The sequence below is a fragment of the Cyprinus carpio genome, chromosome B2 (assembly GCF_018340385.1).
Source record: "Cyprinus carpio isolate SPL01 chromosome B2, ASM1834038v1, whole genome shotgun sequence".
NCBI classification, from domain to species: Eukaryota; Metazoa; Chordata; class Actinopteri; order Cypriniformes; family Cyprinidae; genus Cyprinus; species Cyprinus carpio.
The window spans coordinates 22,730,327-22,754,723 of record NC_056598.1 but is presented as its reverse complement, the minus strand read 5'-3'; the positions used below and the strand labels follow the sequence as shown (position 1 = coordinate 22,754,723).

The 24,397-nt window shown below is 36.6% G+C and overlaps 1 protein-coding gene across 1 annotated transcript in view; it reads right to left on the bottom strand.

Annotated features, from left to right (window-relative positions):
• clstn2a (calsyntenin 2a) overlaps positions 1-24,397 on the bottom strand; it is a 236,962-nt gene that overhangs the window by 56,116 nt on the left and 156,449 nt on the right. The window contains exons 3-5 of the mRNA XM_042718714.1: positions 11,095-11,290; positions 7,321-7,529; positions 1,759-1,908 (exon numbers count right to left, since the gene is read on the bottom strand). Of these exons, the coding sequence (XP_042574648.1) occupies positions 1,759-1,908; positions 7,321-7,529; positions 11,095-11,290 (555 nt within the window). The remainder of the gene's footprint in view (positions 1-1,758; positions 1,909-7,320; positions 7,530-11,094; positions 11,291-24,397) is intronic.

The following is a 24,397-nucleotide window of genomic DNA, read 5'->3' as shown; positions in this document are numbered from 1 at the left end:
ATTCCACAGAAGAAAGACACACAGGTTTGGAACAATGTTTTTTTTTTTTTTTACAAAAATACACCTATAATGCACAGTCTTGAGATTTATCGAAATTGTGTGCACTATACTCAAACAGCCTCTGAATGTTTTACAAAGTTTGACTTTTGTTACGATTGAATTAGCTACATTGTTTCTTCTCAGAAGTACTTGGGTTTGTCTAACTCTTCCTGGCTCCCCCACACCCCTCTTTTCACGCTCTAAACACAATTTTAGATGACAGTGATTAGGCGTCTGTCTCTCCAGCCCCTGACATCCGCTTTTTAATGGCTCAACTGAAGCCTGTGAATTGAATTCATCTGCAGATATTTTCCACGCCTCAATCGATGTGTGAAAGAAGGTAAACTGTGAAAAAAGCTGCCTCGTCTTTTTCTCCAATTTAATGATGTTGAAAGCTCTGCCTACTGACTGTTTAGAACAAATGCATTACCACAGCCTATGTAAAATGCATTGGTTGGCCTTGTCATGTAGGCATGAGATATTAAAGGAATACTGGGCTCTTTCAGGGAGGTCAGTGTGAGTGTGTGCAGACGAGCTGTAGGCTGAAGCTGCTGTGCAGTCCCTGTGGGAAGAGGGAGTCCACGGATATCGATCTGTCTAGTTAAGACCACTAACAGTGTATGCCACAGATGAGAGGAGAACAGAACAAGGGATCACAGAGGTCGCTGAGAACAGACTACTCCACTGAGTCACAATACTGACCATTTTGTGGATGGAGGCTGAGGGTGGATGTAAGACAGAGATAGAAACTCGAGTTTGCAATTTAAGTCATTATTAACCAAAAATCCTGACATCTACCTAAATTCTTTTTGGAATGTTAATGACAAGTAGTGATGTCTGATTTTATCACAATATTCTACTGAATCAGATATTGTACATCAATCAGGTCAAATTCTTCAAGTCAATTTGAGAATTACATTTTTTTTTTTTTTTTTTTTGCCACTGTCATCAAGAAGATATTTATAAATAAGTATTTGTTATATGTTTCATACAGTTGTTTTAAAATCCCTTGACTATTATTCTCTGGGCAAAAACAGATGAAACATTTTTCAAAATATCTGCTTCGTGTGACTTTAGTGACTAAATGATGACAGAATTTTCATTTTGGGTGAACGATTTAGGTCAAAAAAGCTGACTTGAGAATCGACAGGGACTTTTAAAGATCAGAGGAAGATAAGAGAATAGAGAAAGGTTTTTTTTTTTATCTGAATATATATAAATATAAATTGAAATTACTATATATTTTGCTCTTTCGTCCTGTGAAAATTTGCATCCATTTACTTCTGTATTTCACAGTGGCATTTCTTCTAGAACTGTTTTCTAGGAACTCCTCAACACAAATAACATTTAAAATGAAAATGCAATTAGCTGACATGGCCTTGAAAGAACTAAAGAAAGTCAATAAAACCTAGAGAAAGCTATCTGTAAGCATTCCCATTCATTTCAATGGTAGTTGGTCAACTGCCGCATGATCATTTCAAATCTCTCTTTTTTTCATACACCCACAGATTTTTTGAGCCAACTGCCTGAGCCAAAAGCAGTGAAAAAATAATTGCAATTAACATCTACATTACATTACAAAATAACAGCAATACTGTACATACAGTATAGTACACTGCTTGTAAAAATTGATCAGAATAAGCAGCTAATTTGAATACCAGAAGCCAGGAATGTTGAAACAGTAAAAGCTGAGGTAACAGATTTGAAGTATCCACTGACCTTGCCAGCCAGGTTTGCACACTGGTTTGACATCAATGTGAACCGGTACACTTTCCATCGCCCTTTTCTGGCCACAATCGTAAGCAGTCACCATGATTTTGTAGTGCTGCTGTTTGTCATAGCTCAGTCGCTCTGTGTTCCTGATGTTGCCTGGAGAGAAGAATAAATGTAAGAGAAAAAAACAAGCCCATTACTTGTTGTGAGAGAATTTGCGCAATAAAATTAAAGACATGCTAAGTGGAACAAGGAAAGTAAAACTTAAGAGAGCAATTTGTAATTGTTGCAGCTGCCAGACTGAGATACTACCACAGCATATGCTTTTAAACAATAATTAAGATCCTTACAATGGCTCTGGCCAAATGTTTTCAACCACAAAAGTAATTTCAACAGTGTAAGTGTCCCTGTTTCAGCAATTACAGATTATATCTGCAAGACTGTTTCCAGTGCTGCTAATAAGTATAAAGACAATTACATTTAATTTCTATATTTTGCATTTCACAAGGCTTTATAGTGGTTTATTATCTGCATTCATGGCTAATAAAATAATGTAGGTGGGACATATGGTTAATAAAACTACAAATGTTGACTTTGTACTTTGAATACAAATTTACTCAGAACACAGAGCTCAACAGTAACCCACTTCTGTTCTTCAAATGCAAATGGGATTTGTATTTCTGGTGTCAGTGAAAAAAAAAAAAAAAAATTATCCACCTTCTCTACAAAGCCATCCCAACTTTTATGGTTTTATGGTTTTATGGTTTTATGGTCTCTTACGCTCACCAACGCTGCATTTATTTGATCAAAACAGTAATACTGGGAAATATTATTGCAATTCAAAATATATTAAATGTAACTTATTCCCATTTATACCAAGCTGAATTTTCAGCAGCCATTATTAGTGACACATGATCCTTCAGATATAATTTTATTTGCTGATTTGGTGCATACTAAACATTTATCCTATTGTATACATTGTATCATCAATGTTGAAAAAAGTTGCTGCTTAATAGTGCTAATTGGTAAGAAAAGCTCTTGATCAGATTTTGATTAAAACACTATGTTTTAGCTCACATGCTGAGCAACAGAGACACCCACAAACTATAGCGCTGAAGTACAGTAACGAACCAACATGTATATACTTGGAGACTGTTTCTGCTTCCACTAAGAAAGATGCACTTTCCTTCAATCAAGACATATATAACATAATCAATCATTACTAACACGGACCTCTGCACAGACACGATGTACAGATCTGACATTGCTGTATGAGTTATTCTTTATCATTTAAGTGCTAAAGGTACATTCTGACTTTCTAACCTCTGGCAGAAAGCCAGACCATGCTCTAAAAGCTTTTTTAGAGATGAGTATTCTTCCTGGTCAGCAGCTCGAGAAGTGCCAACCTGGCACTGTTGGTTGAAAAAAGTCAGTAAACCACAGACTGTACATTTGCAGAGCTCCAGTTTAAAAAATAAATAAATATAATGACATGGATCCTAAATGCTAAATTCTAAATTACACACATCAGTCCTGTGACATGGTAATGAGTGTTTCTTGTCACAGGACTGATGTGTGTAATTTAGCATTTAGTGCCCACAGTTGCTAAAGGCGGCTTTGGGGTTGATGTTTGGTGGACGGCGATGAATCTGGATGCACACTGAGGTGACAGAGTTCATATGAGGCTGAACTAGCAGCTAGTGATTTGATGCTCTCACAAGTCCGTAGGCCTGTGGTTATTTTTACCTGCTGGCTGCATTTCAATGAAACCAGCCGTGCTGTCAAGGAGACAGCAATGAGGAATAGAGGTCAGTCGCTCTGGGCTCCCAGACCAAGTCTGCACCAATCCTCGGAGCCACAAAGCTAAAGTAAGGCTTGAAATACCCTCAAAGCCATACTTCAACAAACACAGGTATGTGGAAGGAAGGAGGAGGGGTGTGTGTGTCTGTGTGTGTGTGTGTGTGTGTGTGTGTGTGTGTGTGTGTGTGTGTGTGTGTGTGTGTGTGTGTGTGTGTGTGTGTGTGTGTGTGTGTGTGTGTGTGTAAGACAGCCAGTTCAGTTGTTGCAGCTGATTACAGCAACTAATGTCAGGCAGCATGATTAAGAGCAGGGTTTTTTAAAAGGAACAGTTCTCCTCCAGGGAGTTATCAATGGATGCAGCACAGATCAAAACAGGAGTATGACAACAGAATATGAGACAATGAGGGTGATATGATGAATGCAAGTGTGGGAGACCCTCAACTTGTCTATGTTTCTGCATGTGAAGTTCAAACCGGGGCATCATGCATCTTTTAATGAAGGGACACAAATGGTCGTTTTTCATATTTGAAACAATTAATCCTGGGTCGTTCTAAACCCTGGGATAGCAGCATTTCATGCTTCTCATAATTTACCCAGGGCTAACAATTAATCCTGGGTATTCATAAGATGATGTTTAACACTGTACATGCCTAAACCCTGGGTTAACGTTCTTATTTGCATATTTTTTTCTTGTGTGAATGCAGCATGCGACATGTTTATATAATCACTTTGAATGGACATGACGCCACTGTTAAAGGGACACAAGTGGTTAAAAACTAAAAATTATGTAATAATTTACGCACCTTTATTTCATTATAAACTTATATGGTTTTTTGTCTATATGGAACAAAAATCTCTCAATGCTTTATTCCATACAGTGAAATTTAATGGGGTCCAACATTGTTTTGAACCCTATTAATGTTCTTTGTATAGGCAAATACTGTTTTAAAATACTTTAAAATTCCTTCTTTAGTGTTCCACGGTCAAAAAAAAGTCCTGAGGGCTGATAATGGAGTTTTCAGTTAAAAGCAAATAATATGCAGAATGTACAAATAGACTGGAATTATTAGTCAAGTCAGTTCTGCCACAATGTTCCACACTTTTCTTTATCTACAATAAATCACGCACCATAATTATCATAGACACTTTCTTGAAAGTTGCATTCAAAATCTTAGGGGGCTGCGTGCCTCAGTTTGAATAGGCATAACACTTCTGATTGAAACTGTATGCATGTGCCTCAGCATGTATTTGAGTTTCTGTTCTTTTAGAAAAAGGGCATAAAAAACAAAGAACACATGTTTAATGGTCTCAAGCGTTTTAGTGCTACTGATGGTGTAAACTCAATCGAAACCCCCTTTTATTTCTCACATTCTCACTCTTTTTCTGTTTTTATTATTTCTGTCTCTCTTCCTATTCGTATCTGTCGCTCTCCTTTTCTCTCAACGAATTCCATTCAGAAGTGGGTAACGAAATAAAATGTCTGTTTCAAATATTGCCTCTTTGTGTCTCGTTTCATTCACAGTCTCTATGCTTGAAACAATGAAACAACTTTAGGAATATTTAGTTTTTGGGTGCACAATGAAAAACAATGAAATCTCACAGAAGATCTTTAGGAAATTACCCCAGGTTTCAAAACGAATCATGTGGTACCATCACCAACACAAACCAAGCTTTCTCCCTCCTACCTAAAATCATTAGTGCATGTTTCTATACTCAAACTATTTACCATTCACTCTGTACTTCTCCCTTCTTTCTCCTGATTTCATTCTCGTTCGTCCCCTCCTCTTCCTCCTCCTCTCTCTGGACCAGAGAACATAGTGCCAGTGGGCCTGTTGTATTTAATAACTCACTCTGCCCTCTGATCCACAGTAAATGATGAAGTCAAAAGCCCTCAGAACAAAATCCACTCGGGCGGGCCCATGCATCACTCAGCTCTCGCCTGGCACTAACCAAGCAATGTCAATGCCAGTAGCACTGCAGACGCTGGCAGGGCCCAAAGCGGCAAGAGGAAGTGTGAATGAGACAGGAGCTCTGAGTTCAACGTGAGCCCCTGAAAGAGACCGCAGCACTTTGAGACAGCTGACACCCCACAAGAGAATATGAGAGGGAGGCAGACAGCCACAGCGGAGAGACGGGTGTCTGATCTGCGGCAGCGTGGCGAATGTGATCCGTGAGCTCCGTTCCCTCCAGCACCACAGAGTCGTCTCGGACGTGCCCGAAAGTGTCAAAGATTGGAGCTCTGACCGTCCAGCTGGCCAATAAGCCATTTAATTCACTCATGCGTTCAACAATAACCAAATAAGACATAATTTCTGCACTGGTGAATGATGCAAACAAATCAAATTCAATCATCTTCACCCAAGAGAGAAATCGCAGGTGAAGTACAGAAGTGAGAAAATGATTTGTTTGTCTTTATCACTTTCATATTTTTTTTGTGCAATGAAAAAAACTGTGAGAAAGACAGGAAGAAAGAAAGACAGCCCAGCCACAACAGAAATGAAGTGGAAAGTACACCAGTAATTGTTACTCAAGTAATATTTTGGGGATTTCGTAACAAGCAATATTGAGAGTAAACATGTACTCTTACAAAAAAAAAAAAAAAAAATTAACACATTTTACTTCTTATTCCTTACTTAATAAATAAATTATACACATTATATTTAAAAGCCATAAGTAGTTTCCTTTAAATCTAAAAATAAAGCAATAATGTATTTTAATTATAACCACTGTTAATGATTGGTGAACTTGATCAACTGTCATAAAAAAAGAAAAAAAAAAGTTTTATGTCTTTTTATGAGTTAAGTCTTTTATACTGATCAAGGCTGTATTTGTTTGATCAACAATGAAAGAAATTGAACAACAATATTATAATATTAATGCATACTTTTTTTTTTAAACAGGAGTTTAAGTTTTAGTTTAAAGGGGTCATATGATGTGATTTCATGTTTTCCTTTCTCTTTGGAGTGTTACAAGCTGTGCAAAGTAGCAAAGATTAAAGTCTCAAACCCAAAGAGATATTCTTTCTAAAAGTTAAGACTCAACCATGCCTTCCTAAAATGCCTCATTCAAACACACCCCCACAAATCTACATCAGTTTTTTGGAAGATTTATATAACACCGCCCAAATGTTTACGCAAAGAAAGAAGGCATAACTTTTATTCTCACTGTAGTATTGTTGCCGCCACCACCATGTCGTGGAGACACTGTGTGTTTCCAAATATGGTAAGGGGTGTAACATTTCCATCACACGCTTGAGGTATTCAGCCAATCACAACACACTGGATAGCTGGCCAATCAGAGCACACTGAAAATTTCAAAACGATGAGCTTTGTAAAAATCAATGCATTTCAGAAAAGCGGGGCATAGAGGAGTAACAATAATGTACGTTATGTGGAAAATAATTTTTTTGTTGTTGTTGTTGTTGTTTTACATTAAACCACGTAAATACATTGCATTACACCAAATACACAAAATGTTATTTTTAGCATCGTCATATGAACCCTTTAACTGAATATTTACTCAAGATGTGTCAAAGGAAATTATCTTTATAACAAAAAGAAAGAAAACGAAAGCAAAAAAAGACAAAATTCACTAAAATATATTTAGTGAAGTCTACAGTTATAATCAATTTCTGCAAAAGGTGAATCAATTTTGAGGTTATTTCAATTTCTTTGGAAGGTTATTTATTTAACTGATTTTGACACAGAATGCAAACTTTATAAGTATGAACAATTTGTGTTCTTTCACACGTCTGAATCTAAGACTTACCATTTCGATCAATAGCAAAAGGTGTATCCTGTGTAACGATCTCATAGTTGCAGATCTGGCTGTACTGTGGAGAGCAGTCCTGATCCCAGGCCTCAACTTGTAGTATGCTGTCATAGATCTTGCCCTCTGTAACAGTGGCACGATATAATGGCTCCCTGAACACTGGGGAGAACTCATTTACATCATCCACCTGGATATGAACCACCGCCCTGCAACAGAACCAGAGGCACAGACAGAGAACAACCAATCAGGCTGAGGAACAGAAGAGATGTTAATTTTATAGAACAGAGGAGACACACAGCTATAACATCTCTGAACTGTGCGAGTGAACTGTGAATAGCTTTACATGTTAGAAAAATTAATGAAGACAGAAAGACGTTCATCTCTGAGCACTGTACTGAGACCACACAAGGCCGGACTGACTGTAAATATTTAAGTTGATGAAACAAATAGTATGTCACGTGAAATTAAAAACAGTCTGTACTATGTTTAGGGAAATTCCCAAAGAAAAAAGTGTAAAATGGATTAAAACAATCATAGACATCCACCAATCAATCAACTCCAAATATGGCTGCAAAAATTTCCTGGTTAAATGAATCTAATTTTAAGAATTTTAATATGTTTACTTGATAACAAGACTACTGTGTGGTGCAGCAGGCAGAATAGATGGCATGGTTTACCTACCTGAAGTTTCAACACAATAAAATTACTCATCAAACATTAAACTGTTGCAAACACAGATGAAGATTTTGCCTGCAATATGTCTGCAAATAAATCATTGCTAAGCAATGCATTTCATTAAGAATGAATCTGAAAATTCACAATAATAAAAAAAACAATAAACAAAAAATATATATATATACAAAAATAAAAAAATATCTGAAAACGTGGGCTGAAGGTGCAGGTTTAGTTAATTAGTCAAACTACACAAATGCAATTATATATACACATGCATAATCTTTTTTTAAACTTCAGTTTCATTTAAAACATTTCATACCAAGAAATTGATCACATCACACATGAAATTAAGGTTGCAGTCATATTCCTAGCCTATTTAAATCTTAATCTCCTTTCCAACCCCAAATCATTTGTATGCTAACTAGCCTGAAAAAGAGCTGAGAAAGTTGCAATTTGGTACACAGAGAGCTAACATAAAATCTGAAAGAAGTCCAGCTCAGTGTCTGCCATTCACTTAAACCAGCTGTGACCTTCTTTGACAAGAACACAAATTCTCGTGTTGACACACGTCTTCCTAAATGGAGACATTAAGTTAATGGGACCTGCATTAAGATTATCCCGCTGAGATCCTGTACTCGACGATCTCTCTTGCATGCACGCGTTCACACATACCCCTCACTATCACGGTGTCAAGAGACATTCATCAGAACGAGCCAAGCTGTGAAATCAAAAGCACTTCTTCATCTCTCTCTCTCTCTCTCTCTCTCTCTCTCTCTCATAGCAGTGGGTGCCTGAAGCGTGGCTCTCTCCTGCACTTCATCAGAGCTGAGTTCCAGCTGCAGCGAGCTGCTATTGTAAGAGAGATTGTTGGGCACGTACGGAGCTTCCGGCAACTTTGTAAACATATTGATGGGTCATCGATGTAGGGCAAGCCAGGGCTGAGTGTGTAGAAATGTGTGCAAGCATATGAGTGTGTATGTGTGTCTGTAGCCAACTCTTGTGCTGGAGTGCTGCCAGGGACAGAGAGAGAAAAAAAAGAAAAATAAACGAGGGGAGAAGAGAGTGAAAGAATGCTAGACGGTACACTAAACTTCATTCTGATTTGAGATTTGAGGTGAGAGGTAGCTACAAACTTCACCACGGTTTACACCAAGGATGATAACTATAACAATAACTATTAGGGTGGGGTTTTGACACAAACTTCACGATTTGATTTGATTATGCTTCACAACCTAGCAATTCATTTTGATCCCGAATCGAATTTCGAATTCAATTTAATTCTGTATCAATTCTCTTGGAACTGAGGCACTACAGTGGTCTGTCATTCCACACTAAACAGCACCAAAATGGCATTTCTTGTTTGAATATTGTAATAAAATGGACAGAATTTGAAAAAGTAACAAAGCACAAAGCTCATTGCTACAGTATTTGTTGGATGGGAGGTGAGCGTCAATGTTCTATTTATTAACTGAAAACAGACGAGTTGACATAATCGCAACTTGTGCTCATAATAAACAGAATGTTATCGTCCATTGGTGTGGATGCTATATTGGTATCATTACACAGTAGTAAACTTTATAGTTAAAACTTTAACTGTTCTAGAGCTTTACTGGCTGATTAAAATAATAATAATAATAATAATAATAATAATAATAATAATAATAAAATAGATCTACATAAATAAAGTAATTACAATTAACAAAAAGCACCAACAATGAATTAATCAACTGATTAATCAGCTCATAACAGATTGTGCTAGTAATAATTTGGGATGAAGTGTTTCTGTTTCTGCCTCACTTCAATCAGTCAGTGTAAGTGTTCAGATCAAACAACTACCTTAAAAAAGGAGCAATTTTATTCCTTTCAATGAAATATGGAAGAAAACAGCAGTCTGGCAAAATTATAGAGTTGTTCCTATAATATATAAAGATGCTTTATAAAACAAACTAAAGGCTTTAGAATACACTACACATTCTGCTGACAATCTGTATTCTGGACAAGTCAATGCAATTGATTGAAAGTCAGCATCAAACTGCAAATTTTGAACATTATTTGTCATGTGTCTTTCTAGCAACAACACATGTCTCTGTGTGAGTTTGTTGTGTTCAGAACGACCTGAAAGTCTTGTAGTCCTGTTTGGTTTTTCCTCTGTAACCATTTTTCAAGGGAAAATGCATTGTAAAAATATGATTAAATATATAAGTCGTGGTGTATTCCAGCCTTAAGGCTAATTTGTACACTATTGAAAAAATAAATAAAAATAATAATAATTGTTGTAGTTTTGCAGTAATGTAAGGTGTGAGGTGGTCCAAAATTTTGTTAAAGTGTTGAAGGTACATTGGTATATCACATTAATAAAATAAATAAAAAGTAAAATCTAATAACCCCAAAATTACTCCAAATGCAACACTAGACTAGTTAGCTGTCAGCACAGAAGTTGGTTTCCTCATGGCTCTTCTGCCTCAAAAGCTTCCACAAATGTGGCAAAGCTTCATTCTACTTTTAACTTCGATAATGAGATGATGAATTAAACAAATGGATCATTTGCACAGCAGGACACCAGTCCCTTAACTTACAGTCCACACCACAGAGACGATTGCTCCTCTTGCTTGTAAATTGCAACTTCTATTGCAATTTACTAAGTGCCTACAATACTTGAACCACTAGACCAAAATTTTCCAGATGATCTACCACTTAAAGAGTAGAACAAAAATTGTTGACCACATAACATCCTAAATGTCACTGACTTCACATATTTTTTTAATTCTTAAGTCACCAATCCATAATTTAGCTTGACTGCTCTGTTTTTTTTTTTAATGAAATGAACTGAACTGCAACTTTTAGCGAAGTAATCAAAATAATCCAACTATTAACTAATTAAGAACAACTGCATGAACAACTGTGAGATATGTTGCAATTTAGTGAGAAAAGACATTCCTAAAATCTAGTAAAATTAAATGTTAATGCTTCTTATCAGTTGAAACAAAAATCAGTCAATCAATTTGCAGATCCTTCACAGACCACCAGTGGACTTCCACTTGAAACAGTGGAAATAAACTACACCACACTACAACAAACTAAGGTCTCTCTACTTACTTGTGGCTCTTTTTCCAGTTAGCTCCAGTAGGGCTGGCTCCACAGTCATAGGCCTGGATAATGAAGGTGTACTCCTTCTGCTGCTCGCAGTCTATGGGACCCCGGGCCCTCAGCACCCCTACACCAGATGTCCTGTTCAACACCTCAGCTTCAAACGGGGCCTCCTGCCCATGAATCTTAAATGCACAGATCTCTCCTGGAAGAAACAAGACACAGGAGGCAGAATCAGTGGCCGCGAAAACACACAAATTACTTTCTTTTTTCCGCCTGCATCTCAATAAGCTATGATTGCTATAACTTTCACCCAGCAGGCCGGGCCCCCAACCCCGGAGTAGTAATATACAGGACACGGTGTGCTTTTAGAACTGAATCTATTCGTGCTGCGAGAGGAAGAATAACTGTCTGCTTTTGAAATTGCCTCATTGCAGAGCTGGAATCACATTGTGCAAGAAAGCACAGTTCTCAAGTACAGTGTTTTGAATGTGGTAATGACTGTGTGTATCGATAGCCTCGCTGTCGTTCTCAGGCGGCTCGTCCCACTTGAAAAGAAATTGTTACAATAAAATATGTATGCACTATAGACATAGAATAACTGTGAAATGATGTATTTTTACCAACCTATACTAATTGCGAGCAATCAATTTCTTTCAACTTAGTAATAAGTAATTTGTAATATACACGTAAAAAAAAATTTTTGTTTGTTTTGTACTCAGCTAATGTAAAACCATAGCATAGGATAGCAAAATAAAATAAAATAAAATAAAATAAAATAAAATCATAGTACCATGATATTGGCATCTGATACTATTACTGGACAGGTGTTTTTTTATTTATTTATTTTTTTTTTTCTAAAATGAACTTGAATAAAATAAATGAATTTCATAGCTATGGTATGAAAGTACCATGATATTGGCATCTGATACCATCATAGTATTTAGTTTCTTTTTTTATGTTAATCCTATGGTATTTATAATAAGGGTTGCTAATCCTAATATACATTTACATTTGAATTGTGAAGGTTCAGGATGTCTACGTAGCAACTGATTGTGACACTAATTGTGATTGTGAGCTAACACAGGGGCTGATTATTGATGTTAGACTGTGTCTTTTAATTCCCAGGTGCCAGTGTTCACTTCACTTTAAGTTTTGCTGTAGCCTTGGAAACAATTTCTTCTAGAGACTGCATTGTAGTCACCCACAGTGCAGTTCTGTTCACACAATCACAGATAATGTTGACACACAATCTGTTGATGCCACAATAACTCAGAGACCACAAGAAAGGAAATTGTCTTGCCACTGTATCTGTTCACTGGTCCTTTCTTGGCAGTGCTTCTATCTGGCAATACCGGCTTTTTTAGGGATTTGGAAAATGACCACAAAAAAAGCGTTGGAACTCTGACCCAGAGACAGCTGATATCACTTAAACCCCGGCAGGTCTCGGGAGCAAACAGTGACGTGCCGTTACGCTGTGTGCTCAAGCCTGCTGCTGCGGACAGATAAGCCAAACTTTCTCTCGCCATTCCATTCTCTCTCAATTTCTTTTTTCATTATTTTCTTTTTTCCTCTTCTTCTTTTTAAGCAGATCTGATTCTCCGCTCAAAAATCTCTCTCCTCCCTCAGTGCTGAAATAACAATTTACCCTCCGCAGTCTCTGTTCCTATTGAGACTTGGCGTTTAGACTAGTGTTTAGACGATGCTTTATCCAAATTAAACGTGTAGCACAATAGGGCAGGATGGCGGCAGATATCAAATATAATGTGGCAGGCAGCACATACAAACACGAGTTCTGCGATCATTTTCAATGACAAAATGAGACGAGTTGTAACACAAATAGACAAGAACATAATATAAGAATAACAATGATCACAATGCATACACACAAAAAATAAAAACATTCACTGGTTAAAGAAAAAAAAAAGGAAATTCCACTTAGTGCTTGGGAGTCACGGGTAAACCCATTTTCCGCACCATCTGCTGCTGCAAATGCATTTTCCAGATTCAATTGGAGAAAAGGCAAAAGGGTCAAACCATACAGCATAGGAAGTGTGAGCAATGCGGATGTATATGAACAGGGTAATGATGGACGGAAACCGTGAACTAATTTCCATCATGTCTCTAGATGACAGCTTGAAAACAGCAGCATCTTCTCACGCGCCGCCAGCACAGAGGTCTGTAATCACACGGTGAGCTCTGCCGAGCCTAAACTCTTTGGAGTTCCCCTTTGAAAGTGTTGAAGGAAGTATTAAATCGGGCCAACGGATGTACCATGTTTTTAATACCAGCTCACATCAGCTCTGGGAGTGTAAAGAAGGTAGTTCTGGGTAAGCCAATTTGAAACTAATGAATGAAATCAACCATGTAATATTTGTACTGCTTACTGCAGAAATTCATTTGTAGTGGGGTGGTTTACAATGAGCATGAGCAGTAAACTCCAGAGACCTGGATGACCTCCATCTCATAAACCAATTCATTCTCCTGTTTCATATTTGGAATGAGAGCAAATTAGATGTGTTGTATGGGATGCAGCCAGAGACAGATCGGAGATCATAAAGGTTGAGTCATGCAACAGCTGACAGCAGTTCCCCCACTGTTTCTGAGATGTTATTTGGCATATTTAGGCCACTAAAACAAAACTTTAAGGTGGTATGGTTGCACAGAAAAGTCATCAGGTCAAAAAACAAGATTGATTACTCTTCCATTATTATTTGTGTAAACACGCTGTCAGGCCTAATCACAATCTTAATTAAGAGCTCAAATTGGCTTTTTAATATTTTATGACAGATCTGCCGGCAACTTCTAAATCTTCACCTTTGAACAGTTTGGATTAATATCCACAGTAAATTCGCCTTCACTGAGATCTGTGTGAGTCTTGTTTTGAAATTTAACCTTGTTAGCTTGTGTGAAAACAGACAAATCCAGCCAAGCATCTGTTCTAACATTATCTACTCACAATATACAGTACATTTAAAACTTTGTTCATCAGCTTCAAGGTCAAACAAGACTAGCACTATGCTCCACATCAAGAAACATAGGACAATTTTAGAATGCAGGAATTTAATTGCTGAAGGTTGCCAGGTCGCTGCGCTGTTGGTTGCTAGCAGGTGTTCATGCTTGACTGCAGTATCCAGGAGGTAAATGTGAGCTTCACTGTTGGCACTCCCATTGCTAGTCCCAGCACTGTACTGAATTTCTGCACACTTTCTTATAATTAAACTCTTAATCTTCGTCTACAATTTTATTGCCCCAAATGCCTCAAAAGTCTCAAAGCTCTCATAATGAATGTCTTCCACTCACTTGAGTCAAATCACTGTCAGTACATACACATGAAGAGTTCAGATGCAAAAGCCTCTAAGTGCCTTTTGAAATTTTCTTCTAAAATTAGCATTTTTTGTTTTGTTTGTTTTTTTTATCAGGCTCCTAGGTGTAGGTCCAGTAATTTGACTTTAACGGCAATAAATAGATTCTTTTTATTGCCATTTATTCGAAATAACTTAACGTAAACATAGGATCCTGAAAAAAATGGCAATGTTGAATTTTCAGCAGCCATTACTGAGTATAGCAGCCATTACATTATTGAGTCTTCGGTGTCACATGATCCTTCAGAAATCATTTGTGATCCTGGACCACAAAACCAGTCATAAGTAGCACAGGTATATTTGTAGCAATATCCAAAATACATTGTATGGGACAAAATGACTGATTTTTCTTTTATGCCAGAAATCATTAAGATATTAAGTAAGATCATGTTCCATGAAGGTATTTTGTAAATTTCCTATTTAATGCATATTACTAATTTTTCATTAGTAATATGCATTGCTAAGGACTTCATATGGACAACTTTTAAGGCAATTTTCTCAATATATATATATATATATATTATATATATATATATATATATATATATGATATATATATATATATATATATAATATATATATATATATATTATATATATATTATTATTATTATTATTATTATTATTATTTTTATTTTATTTTTTAATTATTCAGATTTTCTAATAATTGCATCTCAGCCAAATATTGTCCTATCATAACAAACCATACATCGATGGAAAGCAGACGATGTATAAACCTCAATTTCAGAAACTTGACCCTTATGACTGGTTTTGTGGTCCAGGGTCACATTTCTTATTATTATCAGTGTGGGGGAAAAAATTGTGGAAACCCTGAGGATTTTTTTTTTTCAGGATTGGTTGATGAATAGAAAGTTCGAAGAACAGCATATTGATTGATTGATTGATTGATTGATTGATTGATTGATTGATTGATTGATTGATTGAAACAATGTAAGTCTTAACTGTCACTTTCCACTGTCAATTTAATCCATCCTTACTGAATAAAATTAATTTCTTAACACTTCTGAATGGTACAATAAACAAATAAATAAATGTTTTGACATTATACCACTTAAAATATTAATACAGGTCCGAAATCATTAGATTAGCTATATATATATATATATACATAAACACACGCGCACACACACACACACACACACACACACACACACACACACACACACACACACACACACACACACACACACTTATTATAAATAATACATTTAAAATATTTATTAATTATACTTTGATTTACATCTCTATGATCCCTTTCTTTTAGGATATTAAAAATTTCGACTCAAATCAATGATTCATATGTATTTACATACTTTATATTTCAAGTAGTAATGTAATAATCTACAGCAAAACAGTCAATATTGCAAAACAAACTCCTTCAGAATGATACAATAGCACTCAGCAGTTTTGTGACAAGGTCCTTATCATTATGTGTGGGTTTATTTGGTAATAACAGAGTGACTCAATATTATCAGTTCTCCAATAAAAGATGTTAAAAAATAACGAGAAACTCTCATTCTGTGACTAAAACCTCATGTTTAAGAACAACTAGATCCATTTTAAAGCTACAAGGACCATACAGAAGCACTCGTACTTTCCTAACATACTGCATAGTCATTTTACATTACTTAGCTTTTTAAAATATTTTCATTTAGTGGTAGCATGAACTGAACAGGGTTGGGGTTGATTAAAACCCTGTTCACACAAACCATCACCAGCCAAAGCCTTGATTCACCCGACCCTTCGGAGATATACTTGGCCAGCCCCATGTTCTCTTTCTTTAATTACTCTTTGGATTACATTCTTCGCTAATGACTTTCTCTCTCCCACCCCCACCCCTTTCATTCTCTGTCCTCTCTTTCTATTAAACTCACACACAGACACACATGCTTGCTCAATAATGCCCGCCATGCAGTGGGTGGTTGAGGTGTTGTTGAAAGCCACTCTTCCCTCCTTCACTCCTCTCCAACACCGTCCGCCTCTTTCATCTCTCTCCAAGCCCTAAGTGTGCATATATCTGTGTCTGGATGGGGTAATGGTCCTATCAAGTGTGTGAAGAGAGCCCGAGGATGGACCAGTGCACATCAAATCATTAGTCATTTTTAGTGCTGGCATATACATGTAGTTTAACATTGATTTATGGCATATGAGCCGCTTTGATCAAAGTCCATTGACACACACACAAAAAGATGAAGGGTTAACTGCACAGAATTTAAGTATGAAGTACTACGCTTCATTTAGCAAATTGTAATGATATGTATCATTTGACAGACCTTAGAGAATTGATTGAGGTTTTCTTATAAACATTGAAAAAAGCACCCCCTAGACAGACCCCTATATAAAAAGTAGATTTTCCTGTTAATTTTCAACTAGAGCATTAAATACATTACATAATTCTTAGGAAATAATGTTAAAAAAAAAAAAAATGCTGTATATAATGATATTGATAAGTTTGTAACATTTGTAACAATTCATAATATAATTTATCATTAAATTCTGACAACTGTTCAAAAGTTTGGGGTCAGTAAGAATGTTTTTTTGTTGTTGTTGTAGAAAAAGTAAAAGAAAAAAAAACACTTTTTATTCAGCAAAAAAAAATAAAAAATAATAATAATAAATAATATTTATAATATATCATTATATATATTACATTATTATATTATAATATATCAATATTATACATATATTTAAATAGAGAAAAGTTATTTCAAATTGTAATTTTATTTTCACATATTACTGTTTCACACACATACACGTGTGTGTACTCTTTTTACAGTATTCTGACAAATAAATGCAGTGGTGAGACTTGTGAAGTGAAATGCAGTGGTGAGTGGTGATATGAGACTTAAAAATATAGCATTAAAAATATTGCAGACTCCAAACTTTTAGACTGTAGTGTATAGGCTAATTAGTTCGGCATGCTTTATTCAGTGGCCCCAAAAATATACTTTGCACAATTAAATCACATTAAGTCAAATTTCTGAATTCACTGCATTAGATAAAAAGTCCAACAAACCAAGCTGCATCTGCAAGCAAATTAGGAAGTTAATTTTTTCAATCAATTTTAACCTACAGGTCATTTGGTACATTTTAACCAATGTATGTAGTAGGGCTGCACGATATTGGGAAAAAATGACATTGCGATATTTTATTTTTCTGCGATATATATTGCGATATGAAATCTAATCTTATTTTTTCTTACAAACAAAAATGGGGTGAGCACACTTACATTCTGATTTTAAATTATTTAAACATCAGAGTATTATTTAAATTAGAGTAAATTATTTGTTTGTAACTTTAGGATATGGTTTGAATTGTTAACATATTAACTAACATGAACTTACCACGAGCAATACTTTTGTTACTATATTTATTAATCTTTGTTTATCTTAGTTTATAAAAAACACAGCTGTTCATTGTTCGGTAATGTTACTTCACAGTGCATTAATGTTAACAAATACTGTACAACTTTTGATTTCAACAATGAAGGCTATAGCCTAAATGTTGAAATTAACAATATTGTAGAAGTGCAGTTTTGTAATAGTAAATGTTAAATAATGTAGTTAAATAATTTAATAAATATAACATTATTGTAAAGTGTTACAGATTTTTTTTTATACACCAATTCAGACGTCTCATGAGTTCAGTGTTGGACAGGTCAGTTGTTTAAAACCATTCATTAAATTGAATCGGTTCAAAGGAATCATTAGTTCGCGAATCAGACGTGTACGGCACGGGTTGTGTAATTATCTCGGCAGTTTAGTATATCGCACAAGATTTGACAACACAGAAAACACTTCATCACTGGATAGTTTTTTTTTCCGACACCATCATGTCAATTGATTTTGATTAATATGCGCGAGGGAGAGAGAGCAAGACAGCGCTCGTGTTGTTTGAAGACGGTGAAGGTGAGCGCGCGCGCGGCCGGGGCGCTCTCTCTCTCTCTCTCTCTCTCTCTCTCTCTCTCTCTATGCTCGTTCTTATATGCGCACTGTTAAACTTACAGGACTTAAAACACATGCAAATGATAAACTTTCACTCTATGATGGTTAAGCTGTGCAATTAATCCGCGAATCACATTTGTCAAGGGCCGGGGAGCAGCTGGCCCGTACGGTTAATGAATAACGGATCAACTACGACAGACTACATCGCACATCCTGCGATGTGACTATCGTGGATTCGTACATCGCGATATCGATGGTTAAACGACACATCGTGCAGCCCTAGTATGTAGTTCTTTTTATGTTCACACACGAAAAACTCTGGTTGTGCTATTTTCTTCAACATAAACGGACTTTAAGACATTTATTCAGTTTTAATTGTGACTTAAATGTCCAAATAGATTTTTGGGCCCTGTGTCTCTGGCTGTAAACCTTGATCCTAAAGAAAAGGACAGAGAGAAAATGCCTTTGTCACATTTACTGTTCAGTCCAATTCATACAGTATACTGTAAGCTCCAGCAAAGGTCATTTAGCAGAGAATGTCATGTCAGAGAGTGCATATGGCTGAACATTTGGAAGGAGTGCTTGCATTTGACATTCAGAGGGAGAAAAATAGCCAATGAAAAGGCCTGGCAAAATTAATCTTTCTTTCTGTGATAAGAAATGTCTTGGTGTAAAGTACTGACCTAATGTTTACGACACGGCACGAATCCCAAAGGTGCCATTTATAAAGCAACACTGGAGTCTTCAGTGCACTTCTAAAAGCTTTTTTCTCTCACTGCATTCTTGGCGATAGCAAAGTCATCCGTTTGACCCTTTGGCTAATAAACATTGTCTCGCTGTGGTCATTTTTTACTCCTGCCTTACTAATCAAGAGAACAAAACACAGAGTGATATGAAGAAAATTCATAATCATTTTCCTGAAGCTTTGGGAATGAAGGGATATAATTATCTTAATTGATCTCATAAAGTTCCTCCATTATAATTCACATAGCAAACTGTGCTTTCGAAAACAAGTAAAACAACCTTTTGTTGCTCAGCCTCTAGAACACTGAAAGCTCAGAGTGGCACTGAATGGATAATACGGATTCCTTGGGATTTTTGCAAGGCTCTTAGGAGATACAAATGTCTAATTGCCAATACTGCCCTTACTTTCATTATAACTTTAAAGGGGGTCACATAATCAATTAGACTAGGTTCTCCCCAACCAAGGACAAGTTTCACACTCAATGAATATTAAGTTATATAGGATCGAATCTTAACTTAGTGCTGGTTTGGTGCTTGTCTAGCTGGTGAAGCAGGCTGACTCATACTGTTAAGACTGTGACATTTAAAAAGCCTGGTGGGAATTCATTAATGCTCATCAACATTTATGCAATGATCCAATTTGATTCATTTGGAATGATTCCTAATTACTTTCAAAAGCATGCTCACATAAATTTAACTGCGAGACTATTTGCAGTATTATTAACTAAATATTGACAAAATTATACCTCATCTAAAAATTACACAGGAAAATAATGTACAAATATTATTGATTAAATAAAGATACTATGTCTGTACAGCCCGAGTCCAGAGTGCTTATCTCATTGATTTACAGTGTGTGAAGAACAGAATGGAGGCAGGAGAGTAAAGACTATAAATAGAGCTGCATAGGCCCTCCCTTGGGCCGTAAGGTTTGTTTGCTTCTCCACCTCCCATTCCAGATGACCTCAGTTCTCTGCATTTAATTATTCAATAAGTAAAGCTGTAGCCCAGGTGGACTGAACCCCACCTTTCATTCCCTGCTTCACCAGCCTTAAGGTGAACCTCCCAGCATGCAGTTGACTGGCATTCCTCCTGGGAGCCCATGGTCACAGGTTAAAGCACTCTGGGGTTGCTAGAATGGCAGTTGACACTCAAACTGGGACTCAGGTTTGCAGATGAGAAAACTAGTTGTAAAGGTTAATTTAAATGTTTAATGTGTTAGTTTTAGTGTGTTTGAGTATTCAATCTTGGGGTGAAACTACACTGAAAAAAATTATAAACGCAACACTTTTGTTTTTGCCACCATTTTTCATGAGCTGAACTCAAAGATCTAAGACTTTTTCTGTGTACACAAAAGGCCCATTTCTCTCAAATATTGTTCACAAATCTGTCTAAATCTGTGTTAGTGAGCACTTCTCCTTTGCCGAGATAATCCATCCACCTCAGAGGTGTGGCATATCAAGATGCTGATTAGACAGCATGATTATTGCACAGGTGTGCCTTAGGCTGGACACGATAAAAGGCCACTCTAAAATGTGCAGTTTTACTGTATTGGGGGGGTCCGAAAACCAGTCAGTATCTGGTGTGACCACCATTTGCCTCATGCAGTGCAATACATCGCCATCGCATAGAGCTGATCAGGTTGTTGATTGTGGCCTGTGGAATGTTGGTCCACTACTATTCAATGGCTGTCCGAGGTTGCTGGACATTGGCAGGAACTGGAACACACTGTTGTATATGCCGATCCAGAACATTCCAAACATGCTCAATGGGTGACATGTCTGGTGAGTATGCTGGCCATGCAAGAACTGGGATGTTTTCAGCTTCCAGGAATTGTGTACAGATTCTTGCAACATGGGGCCCTGCATTAGCGTGCTGCAACATGAGGTGATGGACGTGGATGAATGACACAACAATAGGCCTAAGAATCTCTTTGCATTCAAAATGCCATCAATAAAATGCACCTGTGTTCATTGTCCATAACATACGCCTGCCCATACCATAACCCCACTGCCACCATGGGCCACTCGATCCACAATGTTGATATCAGCAAACCGCTTACCCACACTACGTCATACACGCTGTCTGCCATCTGCCCTGTACAGTGAAAACCGGGATTCATCTGTGAAGAGAACACCTCTCCAAAGTGCCAGACACCATTGAATGTGAGCATTTGCCCACTCAAGTCGGTTACGACGACAAACTGCAGTCAGGTCGAGACCCCGATGAGGACGACGAGCATGCAGATGAGCAGAAATTCTGGAATTCTGGCCATTTGGATGTACTGCCAAATTCTCTGAAACGCCTTTGGAGATGGCTTATGGTAGAGAAATGAACATTCAATTCAAGGGCAACAGCTCTGGCAACAGCTCTGGACATTTTTGCAGTCAGCATGCCAATTGCACGCTCCCTCAAAACTTGCGACATCTGTGGCATTGTGCTGTGTGATAAAACTGCACATTTTAGAATGGCCTTTTATTGTGGCCAGCCTAAGGCATACCTGTGCAATAATCATGCTGTCTAATCAGCATCTTGATATGCCACACCTCTGAGGTGGATGGATTATCTCGGAAAAGAAGAAGTGCTCACTAACACAGATTTAGACAGATTTGTGAACAATATTTGAGAGAAATAGGCCTTTTGTGTACATAGAAAAAGTCTTAGATCTTTGAGTTCAGCTCATGAAAAATGGGGGCAAAAACAAAAGTGTTGCATTTATTTTGTTCAGTGTATTATAGTAATATGCTTTGATATATTGATCAGTAAAAGCTGTCATAAAAATATTGGCTAAAAAGCATCTATAAAAATTGTTATGCAAGCATGTTATACTTATGTAAGCAGGGAAAAGGTGTTTACATCATCATCCTTCAGAAATCAATCTTATATTCTGATTTGGTGCTCAAGTAACATTTCTTTATATTATCAAAGTTGAAAACTTTCATACTCAATATTTTGTTGAAAACCGTGGTATATTTTTTTCAGGATTCTCTCATGAAAGACATTTCAAAAGAACAGTATTTATTGGAAACAGAAATGTTTTATGAAAATGTAAAAGGCTTTATTGACATTTCCTACTGAATTCATCCTTGCTGAATCAAATTATTAATTAAAAAAATAAATAAAAATAAAATAAATCTTACTGACCCCAAACAGAACTGAGTGTATGCCAAAATAAAATACACAAACACATACATCTGAGATTTAGATGTAGGTAAGTAGAAATACTGTGTTTTTTGTTTCTTTTTCTTTTTTTTTTTGTCTCAGTTTCTTGGAAACAACACAAGAAAGTCTGAAGTCTTTCCTAGAGACATTATTGAAAGAAATGCAATAAATCAACAGGCCTGAAACACTCAAAGACTTAAAAAGTAGGTTTAATCATTTTAGAATTTAGTGTTCAACTCCCACAGGTGTAAACTTTGCTCTGACATAGTAATGCAGATCTCGCACTGAACTGGTTTGAGAACGAGGCATAAATAGGATTTTATTGACCCCTAAGTGGGTAAAGCATCATTTACTTAAATGTAATGACCGGTTGGAAATTCCCCTACTTATTTTCCAAAGTAATTGGAAATGGGATGCTAGCTGATTTGCGCCACTTTTAACTGCTTTAAGACCAAACGTAAGCCTTGCATGCATAATATGCTGACTTTACGATATCATTCTAGCCCAGATGTTTACGCTAAATGGTTGCCTTAACACAGCCCTGTGATAAATGTCTCTCTGCAGTATCAATTAATCTCTTTGAAAAAAAATGTTAAAACTAAACTCAAAAAAGCTGCTTAGAGATGCACATAAACAGTTAAGCTGTGCAATGGAACTCAAATTTTGAGCATAAAAAAAAGGAAGAAAACCGCATGTGCACAATAATCACAAACATGTTCTGCTTTAGTGACTCATGTTTACCTTTGTGTCTTTATTTTGGAGTGGGCAAGTCTATTTAAAACAGTTACATTGTCCATTCTCGCTTCCCTAGACATTATCTTTCCCAGTGACAACACACTGACAATCTGTTCCACTTGAAAGATCAAACAGCCATCAGTGTGTGCCAAGAGTCCTGTCAGCCAATAAAATAAGTCTTTTTTAACCAGTCATTCTCATCTTAGCCATAACACAACTTTCTCTTCATGCCCTGTGCACTCTGCTAAAACCCATGGAAAACATTTGGGATTTAATCCATTTCTATGTATGTGCTTTTTTTTATTCTGATGCTAAAACATGGAGGTGAATGTTCTTTAACTACTGGCCACTAAATTGATCCAAGTTTTGGAGATCAGACAGTGGACATCCTACACTGTTTAATACATCGACCTGGTTTTAATTGTAATAAGAAAGGCTACAGAAATAATTTTCTAATTTATTCTTTTAAAAGACAATCAGTACAGAACATATTTTATTTTGGAACATTCAGATCTGTGCTTATGGACATTTAATGTTCAGATATTGTCCTATTTGTTTTGTGGGTAGGGTAAACGCAATTAAGATTATATTTCTCCCGCAATTTTTGTATGTAGTGCAGAACATTCCTGTATTTCTGCCCAAATCTTTTTATTTTTTTCCCAAAAACCTGGACTCTATCCTGGTTGCCTTTGTCTGGAACTATAAAAGCCATAGGATTTCTAAACACCACCTATGTAAACCCAAAATACAGGGAGGGCTTGCCCTACCTAATTTTCTTTACTATTATCGGGCTGCAAACCTGAGGGCCTTGACTTCATGGATAGATTCTACTCCGGTGGGGGAGTATTGGTTGGTGTTGGAAAAGGAGGAATATCTCCCATATTCTATTAATGCAATACTTTTATCACCCAAAGGTATAGCTAGTTCGCTTTTAATCATAACCCTGTTATTCATAATTCTGTTCGTATTTGGAAACAGTTAAAGACACATTTCAAATTCACCCAAATGTCGTTTTTGCTCTATATCTCAGCTAACCCGTCTTTTTGCCCTTCGATGTTAGATAGTGCATTTGAGCTTTGGAAAAATTTAGGGTTACGAAACGTAGGGGATTTATATGTAAATGGAAAATGTGCTTCCTTTCAGCAGCTGTGTGAGGAATACAGTATTCCTTCTAATCACTTCTTTAGGTACCTTCAAATAAGAGACATTGTGAAGTCTAACATTTCTAATTATGTCACAGCTACACCCATGTATCTGGACACATTTCTGGAAAGATGTCTTAGAGATAGTAGTACTACCTCCTTGCTCTACATGGGTTTAAAACATTAAATCTGCATGGGAA